The following is an 18,814-nucleotide window of genomic DNA, read 5'->3' on the forward strand; positions in this document are numbered from 1 at the left end:
CCATAGGAGCCTGTAGAGCCTGAAATGAACCTGTCTGAGCCTGTAGAGCCCAGCACAAGTCCTTACAAGCCCATAAAGCCTGGCACAAGCCTGTAGAGCAGCATTAGCCCTTGCTTACCTGTAGAGCCCAGCACAGGCCCATAGGAGCCCAGAAAGCCCAGTACAACCCCATAAGAGCTTCTAGAACCTGGCACGATCCCATAGCAGCCTGTAGAGCCCAGCATGAACCTGTAGCAGCCCATACAAGCATGGCACAAGCCTGCAGAGCCCACCATGAGCCCATAAAGCCCGGCATGAGACCATGCGAACCTGTAGAGCCCAGCACAGGCCCATACAAGCCTGTAGAGCCTGGCACAGGCCATTAGGACCCCGTAGAGCCTGGTACCATCCCATATGAGTCTGTAGAGCCTGAAACAAGCCCATCTGAGCCCGTAGAGCCCAGCACGAGCCCCTAGAGCATGACCGCATGGCATAAGCCCTTGCTTACCTTTCAAGCCCGGCACAGGCCTGTAGGAGCCTGTAGAGCTCTGCACAAGCCCATACGAGCTCGTAGAGCCTGGCACAGCCCCCTAGGAGCCCTTGGAGGCCAGCACGAGCCTGTAGGAGCCCATAGTGCCCGGCATGAGCCCGTAGGACCCCGTAGATCCTGGCACAAGCCCATAGGAGCCTGTAGAGCCCGGCATGAGCCCTTAGAAGCCCGTAGAGCCTGGCATGAGCCTGTACTTGCCTGTAGAAGCCACTACAAGCCCATAGGAGACTGTAGAGCCTGATATGAGGCTGTGCGAGCCCGCACAGCCCAGCACAGGGGTGTACAAGTGCACAGAGCCCGGTACAAGCCTGTATGAGTCTCTAGAGCTGGGCACAGGACTGTAGGAACCTGTAGAGCCCGACACAGGCCTGTCTGAGGCCACAGAACCCAGCACCAGCCCGTCTGAGCCCGTAGAGCCTGGCGGAAGCCCATAGGAGCCGGTTTAGCCCAACACAAGCCCGTCTGAGCCTGTAGAGGCTAGTACAAGCCTGTATGAGCCCATAGGAGCTCATAGAACCTGGCATGAACCTGTACGAGACCATAGAGCCTGAAATGAGCCCGTCTGAGGCCGTAGAGCGCAGCACGAGCTCATCTGAGCCCTTCAACCGTGTAGAGCCTGAAACGAGCCCGTAGAGCCTGGCACAAGCCCGTAGGAGCCCACAGAGCCTGGTACAAGCCTGTAGAGCCCAGCATAGGCCCACAGGAACCTACAGAGCCCAGCACAAGCCCTGTAGGAGCCCATAGAGCCTGGCATAAGTCTGTACAACCTGACACAGACCTGTACTAATATAAACCCTTTTGGAACCTTTTGCTGTTTGTAACATGGCACTGTCTCTGTTTAGTGTTTAAGGAAGAATTTTAAATTGGACTGCATTCTTTCAGTGCAAATATTGGAAAGTGGCAAGTCAAATTAATAGGTGTAGGTTTCGAAGGAGCTGGGGCACTCTGCCTTGTCTTCAGTGGACAAAGGGTGTCCCAGCAGCCAGGGATGGGGGCTGCACTTGGCACAGTCAGACAGAGGGACACGTGGTGGGAGCCCTCGGTGGGGCCATGGCAGCAGAGGTCGGTTTCCCACCATCAGAGGTGGGTTTACGTGGGGGTTTTCCCCCCTGTTCCGTTCAGGTCTCATGCCTTCTGGACGAGGCGGGCAGCAGGGGTCTGGGGGGGCAGGTTCAGGGAGCCCAGCAAGCTGGAGCAATTGGCTGTGGACTAACAGGCTGAACGAGCCCCCCTGGCCCGGATGGTCAAGGCGGGCAAGGGCCAGCCCTTGGAGTTCACATACGAGCCCAGAGGCGAGGAGGACACTGTGCTGGCTTTACTGGCGCTTCTTTGGTCAGAGATGTCCCCTGCTACCCCGTGTCCCAGCTGGGGCCTCCAAGCCCTTCCCATGGGCATGGCTCGGCTCTTCCTGCAGATCCCACAGACAGAGGCAGCCGGCGTGCGGGCTAGGCATTTCCCCCTTGCTCGGGTCTCTGTCCCACGGGACAACGGGTCACTGCTGGGGAGCGCTGAGCACCCACCCAGCTCTTCCAGGAGGCAGCTGGGGAGAGGCATTTAGCAGGTGCGGTGAGCAGCTGTTAGTGTACAAGTGCTGGCCAGCAGAGCAGGACTCCTCTTGGTTCCCGGGACACTCTTGGGCCAGGGGAGCCGCCCCAGCCGCGGCTCCTGCTCAGTACAGCCATCCCTGGAAAGCAGGAGCATGTGACCGGCCCCAGGGGACGGGCTGCGGTTTCCGAGAGGCTCATAGAGGCAGCCCCGGGATCGAGCTGTCTGCTCTCTTTCGAAGCCCTCCTGGGGGAGTAGTGGGGGCCAAGGCATGCCCTGCTTTTGAACCGGCAGCTCCTGGCCGCTGCTCAGCCCGCAGGAAAAGTGGCATGTCTGGGAAAGGCTCGTAGATGACTTATGGCTCCAGGAAAGCCTTGCTCCTCGCCGCTCTCGCCCCTTTTGCCTGCGGGCTTGGGAGCGCCGAAGGGCGCCCTCACGTCGCGGAGCAGTCGGCCTCCTCGGCCGAGGGCTGGAAAGCGAAATCTCGCTCTTTGGCTCTTTCGGATTCGCCAGCTCTGCACTCCCGCTGCCGCTGGATGGAGCAGGAGCCAGCCCCGCGGTGCGCTGGTTTCTGCGTACCGACCCTGCCAGCTTTACTGCCGCGGCGGCGCGGAGGGAGCGGGAGAGAAGGGACACCTTGCTCGGGAGCAAGCCGCGGAATAGACCGCCAGCCTCCCGGCTCAGCGCGCAAGGAGGCAGCGTTACTACCGCGGCCTGGGTTGGACTCCGTCGAAATCTTCGAAGCCTCCGACGGCTCCCGCTGCGCCCCCAACCGGGAGTTATGTCTTAGAGGACTCCCTCTGCTGGAATAGGCGCGTTCAGAGAAGAGGGTGACGAAATCTTAGAAAGTTCCGGGTTTAAGCCAAGAGAGGGAGGGCAAGAGTTTAAGCATAAATCTGTTCACCAGAGGAAGCAAGCTTCTTATTCCAGAATCACTTGTAATCGCCTCTCACTGTTCACACACTGGGCATCTGAAATTCATAGAGTCAACACTATTGGGCTCACCCATGAAAGGGAATGCAGAGCGAGAGGCTTAACTTTTTTTTTTTTTGGGGGGGGGGGGAGGCTTAGAAACAGTAATATCAATTAACAGTTAAAGGTATTTTTAATTCCTTCAACCAGAAAGAGAGCTTGAAGGCACCTCAGAGAAATGAGGTGCTTTTAATTCAGTTCTGTCCCTTTTGAAAATACAAAAAAGCATGGTTTCAAATTTCAGGAGCACTACTATTGGATAAACAAAGTACTACCTTTATACACCTGTTTTAGAGCAAATAGAAGCTTACAGATCGAGATGAATGGCATAAGTGACTGACAAATAAATTAAGATAATGCTTGTTTAGGGATAAAAACTGTCAACAGCTACGAATAAGCACACAGATAACCTGTATACCAAAAACCCTTTCTAACTATATTTACACACCCATGGATATATTTGCTTACCTTTTTGCCTGTAATTCCTAGTTCCAAATATTCCATTTGTTAGTGATTAAACTTCAAACTTAAAAATAACCTTAAGCCTTAAGTTGTACAGCCCCAACACAATAGCTTACTGTTTATTATAAACTGCCTCCATTTCTGTATTCTAACCATTGCCCTGGAAATTGAAGCTTCCACCTGTGATAAGTTTCACTCAACAGGATTACTGGATGCAAGCTCAAGCAGCACTGGGAAATTAACTAGAGATAGATGTTTAATACAAGTGGAAACCCCCCCCCCCCCCATTCTTACCCAAGGTGACGTTCTACCTTTAAATGCTTTTATATGCATATAAAAGTTATGTGTATTTAGACAAATTAGAAATTAAGCCAAGAGTCAGAGCACATGATGGCCACCTGCAATACTACTTCAGTGTTGTAAAGAAATGTGCTAATCGCTACTCTTTTCCATTACTAGAAAAGAATTAAGACTACACATAACAAATATGGTTTAAAAAGTTTACCTCTTTAGCCATTGCAAGGAGTAAACCCAGAAGTTTCACAGGAAACTCATTATCAGTACACTAGCAAAGGTGATTTATCACCCTGTACAATCCTAAAGAATGTGTAAGACTCTGAAAAGTAGCACTTGATTATCCAGCCTTTTCATTTCTTGTTCATGGTATTCATAACTTAACAGAACATGAAGCTTTGATTACTTTCAAAACAGCTTTTATAGGTTTGGTGCTAGCGACAGAAAGGGCTGTAACCACCATGGCACAGTATTTTTCCTAAAGCATCAAAATAAGACTAGGAAAAGCTTCTTTCCCTCAAGAACTACAATCAATTAGGATTACATAAACAAAGTGACATTCATGAGGCATCAAGGCAACTAAGAGTGCATTTACCCTCTACCATAAAAGAAAATGGACTTCAAAAAAAAAAAACCAAAAAGGAATTAAATGAATTTAAAGTGTATAGACTTCACAGTTTTAGTTTCTTACTATCTGCAGAGAAAGAACTGTTACCAGTTAATATTTTACTTTGAGAGCAGTTAAGATCAAGGGCAGACGCATACGCCGAGATGGAAAAAAGTAGATGGTTGTCTCATTTTGCATTGATCACATACAGAGATTGTGTTGTCTCCGACAACTGGATTGCATCCAAACTGGATCAGTCACATAGAGAACACTTCTTTCCCCCGTATTATTTGGGCATGCATCAACTAGAGATTAATCTCATTTTGCAAAGTGTATTCTTAAGTGTCTAAAAAAAATGCTGTATTTGACTATAGCGAGTTTTGGGAAGAAGAAGGAAGCACAGAATGTAACAGCAAGTCTTCCCAGAAGACAATCTTCTCTACACATCCAAAGAGAACTAGCTATTTGAATTTGAGATTAGCTGATAAAACAATTTAAATATTTTCAAATGCACAGCACGGTTAAACAAGTTTCATTACTCTTTGTGGAGTATTAGAACCAGCAACTTCTAACTGAAATTGTTTCAAGTTACTCAAATGCTGTCTCTTAAAAAGGAAAAGTAGTTTTTCTATAAAGGATATACGCATGCTGCTACCAAGGAAAGAGAGCAGTGAAGTAGCAACTTCCTTATACTCCTGTGAGCTTAGCTAAGAATCTTGCTCTTGTGAACAGCCTAAAAATTAGCTTACGCTTTTAAGATTTAGTTATTTCCAACTGAAAAGACTCTTACAAAAACACATCAAAAATCTTACTTGGGACCCTCAAATCTTTGGTCTTTTTATTCTCAGCTTGCATGACCTTTTCATTCATTTACTGGAGATACAGTACTGCACATTGCTACTAAAAAAGAATCGAGTGATTTTTCTTGTTGCAAAATGTGAATATAAACATCTGCCTTCACACAACACATATTCATCCAATAGCTGTCTTAAAGAGCTGGGCAATTCAAGAGAAACAGAATGTGCAGTAGTAACTACCAAATGAAACACTTTCCAAGTACTAAAATAACGGAAACTAATTAAACTGATGATCAGTCCATGCAACCGCAATGTTGCTTCGCAATATACAAATACTGACCAAATGCCAGAAAAAAAAAAAGGCAAAGTAAGAGCAAGCTCAAAATAGGATATTAAAACTGTTTCTTTCAGTGAAGACCAAGCAGTCCCTTTGTGTACACATTTAGTTTTATTGTAACAAAGCAACTTGTACACTTTAACGTTTAAAACTGAGCATCTTTCTTTCCTTTCCAGTGAAACAAAAAAAAAAAAAAAGAATTTAAAAATAAACAAGAACAAAATTACAATAGAGAATGTCAATTCCAAATAAGATCCTACAGGTTCTGCTGATTCTCCATCAAGTGGCAGGGCTCAAAGTCATCATTAGGAGAAGATTTTATTTTAAAAGTGTCATCTTAAACTGCAAGGATGTTTGTTAAACATCACAATTAAACATGCCAAAGGAGAAGAAGCCATGTTGTCAAAATGCCCACTTAACCCACCCAAACATCTGAAACCCACCCCTGTTGACCTTCTATAACCCCTTTTTTTTATTTTTTTTATTTTTTTTTTAAACAAGAGAAAGTAGACAGATACATGTTGGTAAATGCTAACTGTCCATATTCACATAGAGACACAGTGTAATCTCTGAGCCCAATATACAGAGAAAGAAGGAAAAAAGCTAGATTCTATGCACTACTACACAGGGGCCTAGCACTCTTCAGCTTCCAGCAGAGTGAAGGGAGCAGAAGGTTTTCTTTTTTCCCACAGAACATGGTGTGTTGATTCCATAAACAGTTTTTGTTTTGAGACAGAAAGGGATAAAAACGAACTTGAAACAGAAACCGGTAGATTCTTTTCCACTGTATTCTGCTCAAGGTATTTCCCCCAAAATAAATTGTGAACCATGGTGTAGAGGAGAGAAAAAGAGACCTCAAGAGAACAAGGCGACTGAGCACAAGAAAAAAAAGACAGCAACTTGCTCCCAGGGACTGGAGAAAAATTAAAAAGGTAAAAAGGGGGGGGGTTGGAATCCATCAGTGTTCAATTAGTCATCTTCTCCTTCATCCTCCTGTTGAAAGATAAGCAACAATTAAAGGTATAATAAATAAACTTGCATAAAACTGACTTTCAAATGCAATAACCAGAACGTTTTGCTACCCTAGAGACTACAGGCCGATGATATTACTCATAGGATGCTGTAAAGTTGATCTCTCTCCCTCTTCACTAAAGAGTAGTAACACTTGCTGTGAGTACATACAAAGGAGGCAGTTAATAATGAACTTAGAATTGCTACAAACGCTCATATAATTTTAACATCTAAAAAGTGAAAGGTTTCTTTGACTCTCCCCCTCCCGCTTTTGAACTCTTCTGAAGAGTAAGTTACTTCATCTTTCAGATGCTAACATGCTTGGTAACACAACGCAGCCCAATATTTTGCATGCAAAGTGTCTACAACATCCCTTACATCTCAACAAAAGTAATTTTTGCTACTGAAATTAAGACAGGCCATGGCCAATTACCAGGAACAAAAGTTCTAAGTTTTGTATTACAAACATCTTGAATGCTGTTTCTGGAATCCAACTTACTACTGAAGGAAACTTCTAATTCCTGAACTCAGAGACAGATTTCATAGCTAGCTGACAATAAGCCAAAGTAAACTAATAGGTGGGAGGATGACAGAACCAGATGCATCAATGAAAGCCATTTCGAAGTAAAGTCTTGCTAGAATGTTCACTAGTGAATAAGAATTTCATTAAACTAGACCAGACACTAATATTCTAATTCTTCTAGAGCACTTTCCTTCCAAGTTTACTAAAGCTACTCATTGGTGCTCTCACGTGCACAAACATGCTTCTCACTACACTGGAAGTTAAGGCAGTAACAGTTCTGCTTCACCTCTCAAGAAGCTTTACGAGCAATTGTAGAGAACGAAGAGAACTATTTTACCTTTGTAACAATTACTCGCTGTTCTTAAAAGAAGGTTCCTCTTATAAACCTATTCACTTCTCAAAGACCAGAGAAACAGAAGGAATTAGAGATAAGAGAGCTCACCTCTCCTTCTTCTCCCTCATCATCATCTTCATCTTCCTCCCCCTCATCTTCATCGCCTTCTTCATCAATATCCTCCAATCCTTCTTCCTCTTCATCATCATCATCGTCCTCCTCTCCTTCCCCTTCTTCATCATCCATATCAGGAACCTTAAAGACACATATGCAACATGAACTACAGTGATCAAATTCACTTTTACTTGCACAGTGCTATCATGACTACAGATAAACAGCTCAGTACTGTAGTTACCAAGTAGTACTGTAACGGATTTGGCCAGATGTCATCCTTGATGACTTCTCCTAGTTCATCAGCCCCTGCATCAGAGTGGTCAGTGAACCAGGTAAAGAAACTTTCTGGCTCTTCATGCTGCCTCTTCCTACTGGCTTTGTTCTGTGTCTGGCTTGAACGCTTTGTCAGATCCTGGAAAGAAAATTAAAGAAATTCCCTAAAAAAATGCTCTCTACATGGCCATTTTAGAATGGCCAAACAAGCACCATTTAGAAACATAGATAGTTAGCTAAACACAACCACAAGAAGTCATTTACTCCCTTCTTCAGGGAAAAATGTTTAGGAAACATTTGGGACCCAAAGGACTCGCAGCAAAAGACACCACTCAGCCATGTGGCCTAACTGCATTTCTCATGAGCAGGACCCAACAACAGTAAAAACACCTCTGTTTCCTTTAATGGTCTGCACTGAAATATGAAAACTCAACAGGACCTTGGGTTGTACTTACGCTTCCCCATCGTAGGGAAGCACAAGTGTGACAAGAGATTAATTAAGACTTCTCAAAGTCTAAATGCTCAACTACTACATACACACATTTTAAAAAACTCTCGAACTCCAGGCATCTAAGCTCTGTCTTCCTCTAACTCAATAGTTGGATAAAGAACTTCCTTCTTATCCTAAGATATTCTCCTTTGAAAATTTCAGGCCGTTCTTTGCAGTAAGCACAAAACACCACACCAACCACTAACACGTCTGGTCACAAGAACATACAGCGAGTCCTGTCACCTACCGTTTCACCCCAGAAGTTTAGCAACAATCTGTTCCCTTAAATCCGAAAAGATGACGTCTAGCCACTATTTAAATCCATGCTTTCTTTGATCATATGGTAATTCCAAACTTCTAATATTTGTTTTCTTCATAGATTCTTAACATTTGTAAGCTCACGTTGTTTAATGAAGAACAATACCAGAATTTGCATGAATTCTGCTGTATGTTGTAAAGATCATTCAGTTAGGGTGTACTGGACTGCAAATTCTGGAAGAGTTCTAGCTCTCAACGAAAAAAGATGAACTTTTCTTCTTGGTCTGAGGGTATCAAAACAAGCCGCAATTTAACTGCAACCCTCAGTTCTACTTTTAAGTACTCCTTTCAAAACCTTCAGAATGACATGAAAGTGCTCCCAACTATTACGGAATCTAACTACAGAACATTTAATTTATCTAGATAGCATTCCAATGAAAAGATATGCCCACATTATCTAGTGGTTGCAATTTGTCCAAAGATGTGGTATCTGGAAGGAGGAAAAAATAATAAAAAAAAACAACCACCACAACCTACACACCACGCCCTGACCTCTGCCCCCAAACCCTGCTACCCTAAGAATTCCTCATTTAACAATTGTCTTAAGGAAACACTACCACCCACCATCTACATTACTTCCAAAGAGAGACAAGCTAATGTAATTGTTAATCTCTCCCTCTGGTTCTACTTGTACTTTCACTGATGGTGCTAGACTAACCAAGAGAATTCACTACAGATCTCCATGTAAATAGTATATTCCAAACTCTGCAAGGTAGGTGTTAACTATGTATGTAGAAAAACGGGGAACGAGTTGGAGAGGGGAAGGGAAAGAAAGTAGCTTGCATCTTTTTTAAATTTCAGTTCAGTAAATGAGCATAACAGTGCTAGTAAATGAGCATAACAGTGAAAATGGCTGTATTGAGTAGAGCAGCAATTCTCTCTCCCAAAAGCACAGATACATACCTTCCCAGATTTCCATTTGATCTCAGTTGATTTTGAAGATGGGTCTCCACTTTCATTCAGGTGAAACTCTTTGGAGAGAACTTTATTTTCAAAGTATGGGTTCTCATCAAAATACTGCAGAGTTGAAAGCAAAGAGTTGGAACCACATATCAAAAACACACGCATGCCAAGTCAAAACAGATATTACATAGATTAACTAAAGAGATCATATTGCAAACTACAGCCTAATACACAATTATGTTCAAGAAAGCAAAAACTGCAAGTGAAGAAATAGTTAACATACTTACAAAATCTATTCTGTAACCTGATTTGATATCTTCAAATTCTGTCACCTCAACTCTGGTCAAATAATGCAGTGCCTCCTCATCTTCTTCCCCCAGCAGTGCAGATACTAAAACAGAATCATAATCTCACATTAACAAAGCTATGAAATTTGTGTCCCACAGATGAACTATGAGAAGTTCACTCTAAGCAAGATTTGAAAAACCACATACTTGCCCGAGCCAACTTGTTCTAGCCCTTTTTTAGAGGCAACAACCAAGAGACCACTGGCATGTCTATGATTTTGCTGAAGTGATAAGATTATGTTTGCTTGCTGTAGTACAACATACAAAAAGCAGCAAGCGCTTCTGAATATATCTATGCTTGGAACTTGGTCTGCCCAATCCAAGCAGTCTGCAGGCTTGTTTTTGTCCCCTCAGAAACAATTCATCACTAGTCCTGACTAAGGGGCTCACTTCCAATAAAAGAAAAAAAAAATACCGATTTTTTAAAAGGGTCAATTAAAAGAGAAAAGCGGGAAACATGTTATCTAAAATATGGGAGGAAAACAACTACCATAGGATTCTAGTGATCAAGATGTTCTTTTCAACAAACGCAAGAGGTATAAAGCTTACAGAAATAAACTCTAGGACAAGAAGGAAGCGTCTGCATACGAAGCAGGCTCCTATTTCAACGTATGCTGAATGACAACTCTAAAGACTGTCAGAGCTGCAAAAGGTTCACAAGCAAGGAAACGCTGAAGTAAAATTTACAGAGGAAAAAAAATGAAGGCTATTGAGAACATACCTTGTGGGTGGTTGACAAATGTTGTTACCCAGAAATTCGGGATTTTGGCGATCAATTCTGACCTCTTCTGGAAGAATGGTTGGCGGAGTTTGTTGTATTTCTGTTCTACTTTCAAAATTTCCTCACTGGCTTGTTCATTCAGTCTGTAATAGAGAGAGACACGTTAGCCACAGCGCCACAGGAGAGAGAACTGGAATTTAAAGGAGATAAATCCATTCAGTTTTCAGCTAACTACCGACGATACAATTAAATTAGCCAGCCTTGCTCGACAAATGAGGGATGTCAAATATCTGAGGCCCAAACCTGTAATCAGTATTAAAAAAAAAAAAAAAAAAAGTAAAAACATACTACTAGAAACCGTCTCATCGATTTCAATGAAGCATTCTTAATACAAAGTATGTTTTGCAGCACGACATAAAGGATTGGACCCTTAGCGTGAAGCAAAGCAGTAGTTTAGCTCTTAAACTTTTTCTTTGCAAAACACTTGTAGAAGGCTAGCATATAACACCATCACTTGATCTCTATAATTTTTGGTCCGGCAAACATGGCTAAAGCAAAGAAAGTTTGTATCCCACACAAGTAGAATCTTAAGACATAACTTGTAACTAGTTTTCCAAAAAGGCAGAGCTCTAATACTTCAGCTGCTTCACATGGTCAGAGACCCAATACTCACTTGCAGTTGCTGTTGGACACTGTGCATAGAAATAAGATCCAGCAAAATACTGACAGAGAATCCACAGAGTTTTGAGATATGGAACCAATATCTCAGTGATATTTTCTACATATTATTTTACAAGCACCTGGATGTATAGTAAAAATATCTATAAGAGAAGCTAACTTTTAAGGCAAATCTTCAGTTCTGCTCACAAAGGTTAACATACTTTTGTAAAATGGCATATGTGTTAACTTTAAGCAATAAGAAGCAAATCTCTATCATCTAAACTGTCACAGTGACTTTATGACTTTGAAATCAAGTTCTACATCTTTAAATTATACAGAGTTAAACAAGAAACCAGGATACCGCTTCAAAATTTTAGTCATACACAAATGCTCTTTATATCTAACCAGGTCAAAACATAAGTACATCTTGAGGGAGTTTGAAGAGTGAGATCTACTACTGAGAGATATTTACTTTACTAAACATTTTTATTTTTAAAAATGACATTTTAACTTTTGCTAAAACACTTTGAAAGTTTCTTAATGTTTACCTGTCTATTTCATTCTGTACTTCATCAATGTGTTCAATTGCTTCCTGTTGCTCTTTTTCTGAAAGAGAACGAAAAACGCATCAAAATCCCTTGACTCTGGGGTCAAACAAATCACTCGGAGAGTTTCTCCGTAATATATTTCCTAGAGATCTACTTTCGAAGTATGCATGTGTTTCCATTGGGCATATGTTTCTATTGGATTTCATAACGGTTACTAGGCCCCACCAAGCTTCAGCTGCTTCCAGCGTGAGCTATAACTTCAGTGCTGAAAAGTCTGCTGAAACCAAACTCAGTTGGGAATGCCACAAAAATTCTCAACTCACATTCCTCTACGTGGATTTACGAGTCAGCTTAAGTGTACGACAATAGATTAATAATAATTTCATGAAAAAGGTGTAAATCATACTTCCTAAGTCCAACACGTTTGAAGGAACGTGCCAGTACTAAATAATTTAGTGAGGACAGAAATATCAATGCAAATATCATAACTGGGAACATACCACCTTCTGAAACCAAAAGGCACGTTCAAAAGGATAGTTTTAAGTAAAAAAAAAAAAAAAACCCAAAAAAACACTCCAAAAATCACCCTTTAGTAGCTATTTTCTAACCAGAACGTCCCCTCGGCAAAGTTTGGCAAAAGTCTCGATTAAAGAGGGGCTGTATACCTATCGCGCTGGAAGATGAATGAACGGCAGCGGAAAGTAGCTGGAGCAGTGCAGCACACTCACTGCTCCCCCGGTAAGTTTCCCGCACGGCTCAGCCCCGCGCTAGGGGACAGCTCTCCCTCTCCCCGCGGGGTCCCTCAGCCGGGCCGCCCCCCGGCCGCACGGCCCCCTCCCGCTCCGCGGGGGCGGCCAGGTGCAGCAAGCACGTGTGCGAGCGGGCGCAGCGGCGCGGGGCGCGACGGCGGACTTTACGGGAGGAGGAAGGAGAGCACCGTGCCCTTCCCCCGGCGGCGGCCGGGAGGAAACCCGCGGCGCGGCGCCGGAGCGGCGACCTTTCGAAACCCGGGGCGGCCGCGATAGCACGTGGGGAGCAGCGGGCGGCTCCATCGCCGCGCCGCCCGGGCACCGCGTGGCTCGCCGGGCTGGCAGGCCCCGGCGGCGGAGCCGGCGCCGCTCCATCCCCGCGCGGCGGGGCAGCACCACGCGGCCGCGGCGGCGCCGAGACCAGGAGGCGGCAAAGCATCATGGCGGCGGCGGAGCACAATGAGGCTCCGCGGATGCTGCTCCGGGAGGGGGGCGGGGGGGGTCCCGCTGCTCCGCCAAGGCCGCAGCGCCCCCCGCCCGGCCCCGCCTGCGCCCGTGGGGAAGGAGGCCGGGCCGGGGAGCGGAGACAAAAGGGCGCTAACATGGCCTCCTCCTGCTGCTGCTGGGGCCTGCACATCCGCCCGGCCGACCCCGCGCTCTTCCCGCCTCCGGCCCGGCCGCGGCCCGTGTGGCTGGGGAAAATGGCGGTCGGTGCGGCGCGGTACGAGGCGGAGGCCGCGGCGGCTGCTGCCATTCCCTTCCCGCCCCCGGCGCGGCCTCACCTGAGGTCTCGTCGGCCCCATCGTGGTTGGAGTTCAGCTCCTTCTTACTGACTTTGGCCGCCGGCGCCGACATGTTGGTGGCTGCGGAGCGGAGCGCGGAGGGAGGGGGCTGTAACGGGACTGAGCGGAGGGGGGGGGGGCCCGGGCACAGACTCCTCCTGCTGCTCCTGCTGCTGCCGCTGCTGCCGCCACCGCTCAGGCTCCCTCCGCCGCCGGGGCGCTCCCGCCTCCTCCGCCCGGACCTGGGGCTCCCGGATCACAGGGGCGGCAGCGGCGCTCGCACTGCCTCACGCTCTCCACAGCCAGAATCACCGCCGCCGCCACCGCCGCCTCCTCCTCCTCCTCCTCCTCCTGCTGCTGCTGCTGGCGAGGGGCGGGCAGCGCGGCGCGCATGCGCAGCAACCCCCCCTCCGGGGCACGGAGGGGGGGCGGCCGCACCGCGCAGGCGCACCAGGCCCCCCCCAACCCCGAGCGCTGGGGAGCGGGAGGTGGAAGACGTACGCGCGGACGCCGCCTCCCCGCCGCGGGCGGCCCGCGCGCAGCCGCAGAGCGGCCTCGGGCCGGCCCCGCCCCCGTCGGCCGCCCCGCCCCCGCCGACCACCCCACGCCGGCCGCCCATTGGCCGCACCTAGCGCTCACAGAGGACGGCGCGAGAGGCGGGCGGGGAGGGGGCCGAAGAGAGTAGGGCGGCGGCGCGCGCAGGTGTGCATGTGGGGGGGGGGAGGGCAGGAGGGCGCGCATGCGTGCGCGCGCCGCGGCCGTTACCTCGCGCGAGTGGGCGCGCGGCGGCGCTAAGGTTTCCCCCCCTCCTCTCCCCCCGGCGCAGAGTGGGGCGGGAAGGGGGAAGAGCCGGTCGCTCCGGAGGCAGCGCCAACAGCTCCCGGAGAGGGTGCGTGAGGTGAGCGCCGCCCGCCACCCCGGCCCCCATCTCCTTGCGGTGCGGAAAGGCGAGCGCTGCCTCTTGGAGCCGGAACACGACCCAAGGTGATAACTTCAGATGTTACGGCTACGTTTTAAGGGCACGGGGGCCCCGTCAGTCACAGCCAGCCCACTCGGTCAGTGTGGGAACGCAACGCCAGAAGGTCATTGAGCCCAGCCGCCTGCCAGCACACCTGCCACTACACCAAGAGCTAGCAGACTTAAAATAACCCTTTTTGCCTCTTTCCTGTCCACCTGTCGTGGAAGAGCTCATTGCAGCTTCATAGTTAGAGTTAGGTCTGTTTTGCACTCAAAGTAGCAGCTGAGCCGCTCTTGTATCAAAAAAATGCAGCATATCATTCCCAGATGAATATGATAAAGCTAAGAGACCAGCGCAGCTTTGACAAAGTAGGAACTTGCCTTTTGTGGTTAGCTTTCCAGTCGGACTATATTCTTTCTCCTTCTTCTGTTTCCTCTCCTTGCCGCCTCTTCAAGTTGCCCTTTCAGTACGCTATTCAATAAGGCCTGGATTAGTTCCCTGCCTCCTCAGCCGTCTTACTCTAGTTTTCTAATTCCTACTCCCACCTGTTGTTTCTGCCTTAAAAAACCCAGTTGGTGCTTGCTTCCAAATCCCAATTGCTTTTCCTTTTGTCTTCCCAGCTGTCACTTCCCACCGGCTATGTCTTTGCTTCCGTTGCCACCCACCACTGCTGCAGCATGTCCGCAATTCATATTGTGCTTCCCCATGCAAATAGCAGGAGTGGGGAACTGCCATCCGTCAGTTCTTTGTGCTTTCACCTGCAGCAGTAATTTCTGCAATGAGCTCTGTTAACTGCTGGATGCAAAAGGTAAGCAAAGCACTGCAATGTTAGAAATGCAAAATTATCAGCACCTGTCTCCAGGCCTCCCTGAAACTCATCACACTGAAAAACTTCTCTCATGTTCTGTCTGCATCTCCCAAGCTTGATGAATATGGATAACTTTACATTTAAAGAAAGGTAAGCTCATGTGGTTTTCTTCCTTCAGGTGTCCCGGAAGCCTCTCTATTATGCAGTTGTATCTGTCTTTCCCCCCCCTCTTTTATCAACTGCAATATACTATTTATTGTATTCTCTAGATCAGTCTGTGAAGGACCACAAATATCTGAAGGTACGGGCCTTATATTTGAAAGCCAATTTCAAGCAGGAATATCGTGATCAAAGTAGCATCTGCCTGCTCCCTACTAGACTCCTTTGTTTATTCTATAAATTACTAGGAATTTCTGAAGTATATGATTAGGATGTTCTATTGCTGTATCTGAAATCAAGGAATCTTGAACCTTAACTGCCATAGTGTTTAAAACAACCCAATGATTTGTTTATCTTGCCGTAAACTAGCTATTATATGAGAAAACAGAATGCATTAATTAGAAAGGAGTCAACTTTTATTTATTTGAGAAAGAAAATGCAAACCCATGCTCTCCATGGCAGTAAGAGAAAGCAAAGCTTTTGCTTCTTTTTAAAGAGGAATGACTGTTCTTTCACTGTGTTACTTTCTCTCCTGTTTTGCTTGCTTTCATTTAGCATTTGTAATGTGCTGTTTTCAGCTTCCTAATAAAACTTTTGTCCTAACTCCTCCTCGGTTTTCTTCCTGTCAGAAAAGTTATGTTACCATCAATACAGTTTCTCCAGTCATACGTCCTTCTACTCCAACTGACCAGTTAAAATTACTTAAACAGCCTGTCTTTTCTGCTTTTTGAAAGAGAACCTCACTTAAAGAGTTCAACTGTGGTCTAAGTTCTGGGTACATTGCATTAAATGTCTCAAAACAACAGGTGCTTGCATGCTCCTGAGATCTGGCTCAAAGAATTTGACAACAATTCACAGATTAATGCCCTTTCTGCACTCTCTTCCCAGAACAGGTCAGTAGCTTTTTGTGTCTTCCTTTATATCTCTATAAAGAAGTAGAACTAAGCCACTGAGAATAGTTTCCGAGCCCTAGGAAGGATATGAGCAGAGCACACAGCAGCTTTTGCAGCTGAATTGATTTACTGTTTGTTCTTGCTGCATTGTTAACACGTACGCTCAGGAGGAACATGACTCAAATATTCGTGAGGAAGCAAGTAGCAGCACAACTCTCAGCTCAGTCTGAAACCGTTCTTCTGTTTAGGTATCTGGAAAATCCATGTAGTTTTATTAGAAAAAGAAAGAAAAATGGCATCTAGGTACTATAAAGCCTTCGCGTTACATGAGTTATCTGCTGTTTTACCAAGCTTTTCCCAGAAACAACACATGGCACTTAGACTTAATATGCAATTATGTGTTTAATATCCCTGATGCTATAAAAAAAAATAACTACTAAAGCTATAAATACTTTAATCGATACAAATATTCAGTCACCTCCTTTCACTGCTTTCCGATATTTTTCATTACCTGCAACTGACCTCTAAGGCAGTTTCAGTCCTTACATAACTGTCGAGGGGTTAGAATGTACAGCTCCACTCCTATGATCTAGGGGATGTGCTGATGTAATGGTTAAAGCTGCAAAAATAAATTGTATCTGGTATCTTTCAAACTCAGTGCAAGAGTACTCCAGTGTTTACAAGTAAGGGAGTTAGAGCTTTGCAGCCATGAGGATGGCAGTGACTTTGTCGGACAAGTGAAGAGAATCTGTTTCTCTTTTCCTTTATAGGTATCTGGGGTTTTGGGGGGGCAGTTGATCAAGATTAATGGCTCTAGAATTCACGTAGAGTGTCGCAGGAATATCTTAAATGTATACAATTATTTTGATTCTGAAGGATTCCAAATTAGGGAAATGTATTTGCAGAAGTCACTTTACTTGTTGCTGATATGTGGAACATGACATGGAACAGCAATCTTATTTTTCAGTTAAAGATAGGAAGTAGAGAAAGAGGTTCTCCAGCTGAAATTTCAGGGGGACTTATAGAATAAGAATATAGTCACTGTACTGAATTTTTGCCAGGACAAGGAAACTACCATCCTGCTCTAATTGATTCAAAATAAGATAAAATCGTACACGTTCTCAAGAATGGAAAAAACAAAGCCTTTTCATAAAGGCTATCTCAGATTTGCTCCTTAATCTAAAAGCTGAACTCTCACGGTATTTCTTTCCTTAGCTAGGTGTGCTGCTAGAAGACAGAGACATAACTCATAATCATGCTTAGCTTCTGGAATGTCAAGTCAGCTGTGAATTTTAAACACAGACCTCTGATTTGGCCAGTGAAATAGGAAAATGTGCTAAATCCTCTCAAATACAATATAACGATGTGTGAAGAAAGGAGTAAATTTCCTTCTAAATATTTGCCATGCAAAATAGCCACATGTAAAGTCATGCAAGTCAATATAATTAATAGCAACTTACATTTTTATAGAGCCTTCCATCCCCAAGATCTCGCAGCCTTTCCAGAAATTATTGTAGAAAAATATAAAACAAGGATCATTTTACCTGCTGCTGAAATGCAAACAACTGCTTAAGAATTATACATTTATGCTAGGGGCCTAGTCCTCCACAAAGAACTTCTAGGCTCAGGCGATATACTAGGAACAAAGATTCCTCCCCCTTTGAATGCAAGACAAAAGGTGGTGGGTGGTGGTGGTGTTTTTGTTTTTGGTTTTTTTAAAGTGTATGAAAGCTTTAAAATTACTTAGTACTCCAGTGAGGTGAAGGCCGCAAAACAGCTCAAGAACACATAAGGATATACTTGATAGAAAAGTCTGACTGGCATATCAGTGCTTACTCTGAGCAGCAGGCAGAGACGCTCCGGCTGGTTTGCTGCGAGTAATCAGTTTGACAGTCCCCAGGAACTGCCGAGTCTCCGTGACCCTGGAAAGACAGTTTGGCACAAATATTAAACAGGCAAATACCTCCCCTCCAACTGTTTATTCATCTCCACTAGTCACAGACCTTCCCAGTCAGGCACTCACACGGGGACTGAATGGTTAGATAATGACTGAAGAATCTTCCACGTGTCCTCACAGTTGTTGCAATCTAAACCCTTGGATGAAAATATTTCTGGGTTGATAACTGCCTTTCAAGCAGCATGGTGATTCAGTAACACAGACAACAGGGAGTGACTAATATCATATCGTTAATAAATCCCATGATTCTCTTTGAATTTTTTTTTTAACGTTCTCATTAGACAGTTAACTAAAACTGATTTTTATTCTTCCTATACCAACATTTTTAACTTAGCAGAGCACTTGCCTATGATCTGTGGAGAGCTAGATGGTCATGTTAACACTTGTTCTCATTGTGCCCAGATGCTTGAGACATAAAGAGGCAGTCAAAATATTAAAAAATTACTGAATGAAATTCAAAGTCAATTAAACCCGAGACACTGAGATAAAAGCTTTTAGGATACGAAGGTACTGATGAGTGGTTTACTCATTTTTCACATAAGCCATCTGCACTGCTGTGACAATGGTGTACAGTTGTGAATAGTGCAGGGAACTGATCCGTATCTTCCAGAATAGAAGGTAAAGTTGTTTATTGGAAAATTCACTATTAAGTTATACTCTGTATTGTGAAATTAAGAGTCCCTGCCCAAAGAGTCATTTGGTCGGAGAGGTTCTCCGCCTTCT

The 18,814-nt window shown here is 45.3% G+C and overlaps 1 protein-coding gene across 1 annotated transcript; it reads right to left on the minus strand.

Annotated features, from left to right (window-relative positions):
- Positions 1-5,634: 5,634 nt before the first annotated feature.
- SET (SET nuclear proto-oncogene) lies at positions 5,635-13,884 on the minus strand. Its single transcript, XM_068914523.1, has 8 exons — positions 13,317-13,884; positions 11,786-11,843; positions 10,578-10,720; positions 9,797-9,900; positions 9,510-9,623; positions 7,767-7,937; positions 7,520-7,666; positions 5,635-6,536 (listed from the first exon to the last, which is right to left on the minus strand). Exons 1-8 carry the CDS (start codon positions 13,387-13,389, stop codon positions 6,513-6,515), a joined length of 834 nt encoding a protein of 277 aa, XP_068770624.1. The 5' UTR covers positions 13,390-13,884; the 3' UTR covers positions 5,635-6,512.
- Between the last annotated feature and the right edge of the window lie 4,930 nt (positions 13,885-18,814).

This window comes from Struthio camelus, chromosome 20, assembly GCF_040807025.1.
Source record: "Struthio camelus isolate bStrCam1 chromosome 20, bStrCam1.hap1, whole genome shotgun sequence".
NCBI classification, from domain to species: Eukaryota; Metazoa; Chordata; class Aves; order Struthioniformes; family Struthionidae; genus Struthio; species Struthio camelus.